The following is an 8,143-nucleotide window of genomic DNA, read 5'->3' as shown; positions in this document are numbered from 1 at the left end:
TTTTTACCTTGAAAATTTAAATTTTTATTAGTATTATAGGGCACCAAAATATTGAATCGCCTAGAGTCCCCGGTGAGTTTGGGCCAGAATACTGAATACGAAGACATCTATTAATATCGTATCATGATCATTACTTCAGAATCATGCCTCTCTGCACTGACGTAGTTTTGACCTCTTCCAAGCACTGACACTTTCAACAATTGATTGAAATAAAAAATTTGGTAAACCTCTGCCGAGTTATATATGTTCGTCATTAACAAAAAAATTTATGCTTAACGTCTGCTCCTGGGAATGTAAATGAGGATTATGGAGATGCCAAGACGTCATTTCATCTTCAAGTCACTCGTAGCTCTTGCTCTTCTCTGTCTCGTAAATGCACAGAATCCAGACCAATCAGGCAAAAATTAACTATCCGATCTATAGTCAATTGATAGTTTTACTTTTTTTTTTTTTTTTTTTAAATAAGATTTCATATTTTCCGTGCCACAGGCTTCATAAGCTTGGACTGCGGTCTCCCTGAAGGCACTAGCTACACCGAGGAATCGACGCTACTGAATTACATATCGGACGCTTCGTTCATCAACACTGGGGTGAGCAAAAGCATATCGCCGCAATACAGAATCAATTATCAGCGACAGATCACATTTCTCAGAAGCTTCCCCGAAGGAATCCGAAACTGTTACAAAATAAGCGTAGAGAAGGGCACAAAGTATTTGATCGCCACTTCCTTCTTTTATGGAGACTATGACAGCCTGAACAAGATGCCGAAGTTTGACTTACACATGGGAGGCAATTTCTGGGCAACGATTGCAATCGCGTTGGCCACAAAATCGATGAGCAGCGAGATCATTTACACCCCTCTGCGGGACTATTTCAGTCTATGCCTCGTCAACACCGGAAACGGGACACCTTTTATTAATGCAATAGAGATGAGGCCGCTATTGAACACGACGTACCAGATCGCCAACTCTAGTGCATTGGTCAACGCTGAGCGTTGGGACATGGGTTCAACCAACAATGTAACATACAGGTCCGTTCATTAATTCACTATAATACTACTTGACCCTCCTTTATTTTCGGAAACCTTTGATTGATCTTTAATTAGTTTTCGGCACAAGTAGTCCATGAACTAGTGTAAAAATAAACTTTTGCTCCTTGCAAATATATATGAGTAGAATATATCGAGTAAGAAACATAAATAATATATGCATCACAATTGTTAGCTTTATAAAATGCAAATTACTTACAACTTAGCCTTCAAAATTCTAGGTGTGAACAATTTCGGATTGCTTAGGTGTTACGTTTTAATAGTTTTTTTTTTTTAAATTATAGATTAATTTTAACACGCTATAACTTGTTTAGGCGTCGGATTTTAATAAAGAAAGTTTAATATTTACGAGAATAAACCAAAAGGCTTGGACACAATTTTACACGTAGAATCAGTATACTGATTTTCAAAATTCTATATCAAGAGTCTATAAAGGTTATGAGTTACGTCTCTCAATGTCAATTGGTTCTGAAATAGAACCTCTTGATCCATACCGACGGGCAAAGTGGCACACGCTGATAGTTCACATATTATTTGCACAAAAACGCTTTCAAATTTCTTTTGAGATTGGCCGGTGAACTTAACGATTGACAGACCATTAACTTGCACGGGAACTTATTTTCATTTTGTGTATTAGGTATCCATATGACGTTTATGATCGAGCATGGTACCCTTTTAATAGCGATGAGTTGACGGCATTAAGCACAAAGCTGACAGTGGACAAAAATACTTACGACCAGCCAGATATGGTGATTCAGACCGCAGCGGTCCCCAGGAACAATCTCACCGGAGCGATAGAGTTTTATATGGAAGCACCTGATGAAATAACGAGATATTACATGTACGCCCATTTTATGGAGGTTCAAGTGCTCCAACCAGATGAGTTTAGGGCTATGAACATCAAATTGAACGGAGAACTTCGTTATGGCCCGGTGGTGCCGGATTACTTGTTCTCAACCACCATCTACAGCGTATCTGGCATGACTGGAAAAACTAACTACAGCTTTTCCATTGAAAGATATGAAAATTCAACTCTCCCGCCTATCCTCAACGCCTTCGAAATCTACTCGGAGCTTGATTTTTCGCAGTCGGAAACTGATGATGGAGATGGTAAACTTCTTATTTCCAACTAGTTCATTTAAGGTTTTATAATTTTTATATATATTATCTAAGCTTAATGTACTTTTATTGGCATCCTATTACTCTAGTTGACGCCATCAACAACATAAAGTCAACTTACGGGGTAAAGAGAAATTGGGACGGAGATCCATGTGTTCCTTCAAAATACTTGTGGACTGGCCTTAATTGCTCCTCCAATGTGTTTGAGTCTCCTAAAATTATATCCTTGTATGTCAAGTCTACCTTGATTCTTTTTTTTTTTTTTAATTATCATCCGAGAATAATTACTAATAGGTGATTTGATTGACAATCCTGATCAGGGATTTGTCATCCAGCGAACTGACCGGCAATATAACTGAAAGTTTCTCAAACCTCACTATGATTGAATCACTGTAAGATAGTTTCATTTCAATCGACCGGTTTTAACTTAATTATTACAGTTGATATCATAGAAATAGTTCGGTAACCTTCGTCTATTTACGACACATTTATAGGGACTTGTCCAACAATAGCTTGAGTGGTCCAGTACCCCAGTTCTTGGCTTCGTTACCAAAGCTAAAAGTCCTGTAAGTCCTGAGTCATTGAAGAAGTCTTATAATCTCTTTTCTTTGTTTAATTTCGCATAATCCACTGTATATAATTGGAATAATAATTTTGTTATATTTTTTTTACATTGGCAGGAACCTAAGTGGAAACAATTTTTCTGGGCCTCTTCCAGATAAGCTTATTGAAAGATCCAATAATGGCACACTTTTACTAAGGTACACTTGTATTTTTAGTCAATTAAAAATTATTTGTAGTTATTTTAGGGTTCTCAAGATATTTATCTAGTAATATGAAAACTCAAATTTTGCTGCATAATTAACTTTTGATAAATTTTAAATAAATAATTACGAGATTTTATTAACAAAATAAAAAAGACATTAATAGTTGTTAATAATTGTAAAAAATCATCAGAGTTCAAGGGAATAAATGGAGTGCTGAAAACGTCCAAACATTAGCACATTAACATCATGACTATTTACTTAAAATATATAGAAAGTTGATTATTTAGCAAATTTCTAAATTTCGATGGTTTAATTACTCAATTAATTGATTATTTTATAGTGCGCTGCATTCAAACCATAATATAAGTTTTTTAATCTAAAAAGTATTCATCCTCAATTTTCTGATTTGTCAATTAGTTTTGGAGAAAACAAAAATAGTTCGGATGGTCGTAAAAAGAAGAGCAACATTGCGATCCCAATAGCAGCATCAATAGGTGGATTGGTCGTCCTGGTAATAATAGTAGCAACGATTTTCTTATTTCGTAGAAAGAAGATGAATCAAGGTACTTTACTTAAACTATTAAACTTCTCTTATTTTCGTTTCTTACATTTACCTTGAGAGATATTAGCTCTCTACATTATTACTAATTCCAAAAACTAAAAAAATATTTGGTTCACCAGGTGTAACTGCAGTGAATTCACATACCGAACAATTCACTGCAGAATCTGTAATTGATACCGAACAATTCGAGTCTAGAAATAGGCAATTCACATACGCAGACGTAATAAAAATGACAAACAACTTTGAAAGAGTCCTTGGAAAGGGCGGGTTTGGAACGGTTTACTATGGTTTGATTGATGGCACAATTCCGGTGGCTGTAAAAATGCTTTCTTCTTCATCAGCTCGAGGTTTTAATGAATTTCAAGCTGAGGTATGTGTTGCTCTTTTTGATCAACTTGATTTCTTTATCTCTTTAATGATAGCTTCTTATTTGTGTTCTTGAGCTTTGCGTGTTTTAACAGACTGGTCCCGTCTATTATTTTTTTTCGCACGAGCAGTCTCTCAACTTTGAAAACATAACAGATTGATCGTTTTGCTCAATATGAGACAAATGTTAATGGAATATATACAGTATTCGACTTATTCGAATCAGTTTCACGGCCAACGAATTTTAGTGTCGATACCTAACTGCAAGTGATTCGGTTATAAATTTTTTAAACGCAATTTTACCCTGAAAATGGGTCTCGTAGATTAGACGGATGAGATTTCTTAAAAAATTTGACTAAAGGTGGAAAAAGGTTAATTTTTTAAGTTTAAAAAACTACTCTTTACGATAATAAAAAAAAAATACAGGGCAGTGTACATGTAATTATATATTTATTTATGTAGTGTAAAATTTTGTTATATTTAGTTCTTTCTATTGTCAATTTTTCAGATTCTTGACGTTCTTAATTTACCCATGTTTAATTTCGTTTCTTTGCTAACAGGTTAAGCTTCTAGTTAGAGTCCACCATAGAAACTTGACCGTCCTGGTTGGGTATTGCAGTGAAGGAACAAACAAGGCTCTCATTTATGAGCATATGGCCAATGGAAACTTAGATACTCATCTCTCAGGTTATCTTTAACTCCGTTGTTTTCCTTCTCTGTTTCAACTCTACATTAGCTATTAGAGTTGCATTTTAGCAAGACTAAGTACAAAACTAGATATATTGTGGCAACAAGAAATCATAACAATTACCATTTTTATCCTCAGGTAATAATAAAGGACATTTGAGTTGGGAAGGAAGACTACAAATCGCAATTGATTCAGCTCAAGGTTAGCCAACTTTTCACTTATTGGTGATTTGAATATGCTTGGATGGCTAAGAAGTGATATATTCATGTATATTTACAGGGTTGGAGTATTTGCATAATGGCTGCAAACCACCCATAGTGCACAGAGATGTGAAGACCTCAAATATCTTATTGACTGAGAATTTCCAAGCAAAACTCGCGGATTTTGGTCTATCAAGAATTTTTCCAACTGATGGCGGGACTCATGTCTCTACAATCGTTGCTGGCACGCCTGGTTACCTTGATCCTGAGTATGTTTTGACCTTGATTAAAAAAACCGATTTATTTTCATCTTAAGACAGAGATAGTAAACTGTCATTCAATGGTTTTTGTTGCAGGTACTACTTAACAAATAGGTTAAATGAGAAAAGTGACGTTTATAGCTTCGGGGTTGTGATGTTGCAAATAATCACAAGTAGACCTGCGATTATTAGCTTGGGCAATGACAGGACTCATATAGGCAGTTGGGTCAATGCAATGGTCAAGAATGGAGACATTGAAAGCATTGTTGACCCGCGACTGCGCGGGGATTTTGATATTAACTCAGTCTGGAAAGCGGTTGAAGTGTCGTTGGCTTGTGTATCTTCCTCGGCCAACAAAAGGCCGAATATGAGCCAGATGGTCAGCGAACTGAAAGAATGCTTGGCTGTCGAACAGAATCGAAGGACCGCTAGTCGTGTCCCGGATTCGACCACTTCTATTGAAGCATTATCTATAACTATGCATACTGACCTTAATCCACTGGCAAGGTAGATAATTGATATCAACTAGACTTCTTGAACCTACCGAGTTTGTTAATATGCCCTTCTTGGTGTCATGTTTTTTGTTTTTTGTTTTTTTTGTCTTTTTTTTTTTACTTTTCACCTCTTGTAACTTTTTATTTGTTTATTAAGAAACATCTGTAAATTATAATGTGAGAAAATATGGTTTTTACGTGACACATGTATCGTTGTTGTTGACAATTTTAAGTTTGTTATGTTTGCTAATTATTTGTTTGAATAATCTTCTAGCTGACTATATGTTATAAAACCTGATTTTCGCTAATTAGTCAAAGTTCAAAAGGGAGACCAAACTACGTAACTTACCAAGACTAAAACTGTAAATATTGATAATTAATATTACTACTATGTGAATGTTGTAAATAATGATCAATTTACTTTTTGGACATAAGGTTTGCCTAATACAAATTATATATAAATATCATGTCTCTGCTATTTATATTATTATAATAGGGGTGCGCAAAAATAAAAACCTGTAAAAATATAAACCTGACCAGGTGATTGGTTTTGTAAACCGATGATCTGGTTTAAAATTTAATCCAATTCGGTCCGGTCTAAATTTTTAACTGGTTTAAAATGGTCAAGTCCGATTTTAAAAATTCAGACCACACCAGACTTATCTTAAGTTTTAAAGATTTTTAGTAAGTGTAAGACAATAAAACCTACTAAATTGGTAATTTTCTATTTTTTTTTACGTTCCAAAAAAAAAAGACATCTTCTCTCCAAGCTCATCCACAAACCGCGTCCTCTACTTATTGCCAACACCCACTAAAATCTTCTAATAAACCTTTAAAATGTCCCAACTACATCTCTCTCAAACACTACGACAAACTGTAACTTCAGACACGGAATGATTCAGATGCGATTAGTCGCGTCTATATGAACACAACTTTTAGTATTACAATTGCATCTGAAACAAAAATTCATCAAAATTTTGACCGTAACTTTTGTCCCGCTTTTTATTAATTTCGTTTGGTAATAGACACGACTTATCATGTCTGATACAAAAAGTCGCGTCTATAAGAATTTGGCAAAAAAAAGAGAAATTTGCCTCCATATTTTTTTGCGTTAAGATTATAGATGTGAGTAGTTGCATAAAAAATGTGTAGTCGCGTCTGAAGGTTAAACAAGAAATAGACTAACACTTAATCAATTTCTTGCTATATCAATTAAAATTCAATTAACCCCAATTTCAACCTCTCTCTCTCCACTTTCTCCACTTTGTGCGATTTTTCAGAAATTGATGGTCGGGCATCCTCTTCTCCACCTCCGCTCCGTCCTGGTTTGTGGTGAGTGTCTCCCCCGTTCATTCTCTCTACATATGTCACTCTCACTCCCTCGTTCTGAACCCAAGTTTCACTCTAAACCCAGGTCCGATGATTCCCGAAATTGTCTTCTCTGCACGATTCCGGCTGCCGCTCCGCCGCTAGTCGAGGTGAATTGATCTCTCTCTTTCTATCTGTTTTGCTATCTATTAACTCTCTCTCTCACTCATTCTTACTCGCTCTCTCGTTTGGGGTTTGTCTCAGCCAGGTATCAACCGCCGTGCGATTCCCAAAAGTTGGTCGCCGCTCCGCCGGTCGTTCAGGTTTTTCCACTAGCTGATTCCCTCGGACTCGCTCTCTCTCATAATCTATGTTTTACTCTCTCTAAATTTCTCACTCTCTCGTTCTTTGTCGTTCTCTCTTAGTCTCGAATTATGGGAAGTTCGCTTAAATCTTTTAAGTGATAGGTTAGATTCTTCAGATTATGTATCCTTAATTCATTGATTATTATAGTATTTTATGAGCAAAATAGTTTAGCTTAATATGCTTTGTCTTCTCATTACAAAATAGTATGACTTTCATACATTTTTTAGCAGCTTCAAACTCGCCATTCTCTGTCGTTCGTTCTCTATAATTTTTGCCACCGGCTCAGGCGTCGTTATAAGATCTTCTCGCATTCAGAACGTTCTTGGTATAATTCAATTACGCTTTACAAACATGCCTTCCACAAACCTAACATGTTTGCATTGCTGCTTTTTTTTTTCTTTTTTTGGTTACATTTGTAATATACGAACTTTTGTAACGCTCGACTTGTGGATTTGAATAAAATAAACGAGCTTCCGTTTGTTACAATTATGTTTTGAGTGAATGATGGACGTATAAGTTTCTCGAGTTAATTTAAAATATATTAAGGTAAGGAGAAATCTCGGAATAAATAAAGGAATTATCGAGTTTATCTCGACTAATAAATTATTTCCGAGGAAATATTCCGGAAATTAATTTAAGAAATAAATTCTCAAGAACGAGAATTAATTCCGAGAAACCTTAAATATATTTTAATTAATTTAGAACGAACGAGAAAATTCTCGGTTCGAATCATATGATTATAATCCCTTTGGTTATGGGTTTAATTAAATAATTATATGAAGAGGACTTGGTTGTAATGATTTTTAAGGGACCCATTTGAAAGAAAACAAGGAAAAGAGGTTGGTTTGTGAATAGTTGGATAAGGATTGAGCTGCCACGTGGAAATCTTATCCTTCCTTTCCTTATCTCTTTCGGCCACTCTCTCTCTCTTCTTCTCGTGCACTATATATTCTCTTCTTCTCCTT

General features: G+C 35.4%; 1 protein-coding gene across 2 annotated transcripts; it reads left to right on the top strand.

Annotated features, from left to right (window-relative positions):
• Positions 1–297: 297 nt before the first annotated feature.
• LOC149385862 (LRR receptor-like serine/threonine-protein kinase IOS1) lies at positions 298–5,591 on the top strand. 2 transcript variants are annotated; one of them, XM_089626884.1, is made up of 13 exons: positions 298–397; positions 490–1,030; positions 1,686–2,158; positions 2,257–2,395; positions 2,488–2,559; positions 2,662–2,733; positions 2,848–2,928; positions 3,352–3,497; positions 3,628–3,866; positions 4,423–4,549; positions 4,689–4,751; positions 4,830–5,019; positions 5,107–5,591. In XM_089626884.1, exons 1-13 carry the CDS (start codon positions 298–300, stop codon positions 5,519–5,521), a joined length of 2,658 nt encoding a protein of 885 aa, XP_089483010.1. In that variant the 3' UTR covers positions 5,522–5,591. The 2 variants fall into 2 exon arrangements, with proteins under 2 accessions (XP_089483010.1, XP_089483009.1); XM_089626883.1 differs by having other exon boundaries at positions 3,616–3,866.
• Positions 5,592–8,143: the final 2,552 nt, after the last annotated feature.

This window comes from Urtica dioica, chromosome 9, assembly GCF_054948205.1.
Source record: "Urtica dioica subsp. dioica isolate 48M chromosome 9, U.dioica_male_clone48M_v1_H2, whole genome shotgun sequence".
NCBI lineage: Eukaryota > Viridiplantae > Streptophyta > Magnoliopsida > Rosales > Urticaceae > Urtica > Urtica dioica.
This window is presented reverse-complemented; position numbering and strand designations above follow the sequence as displayed.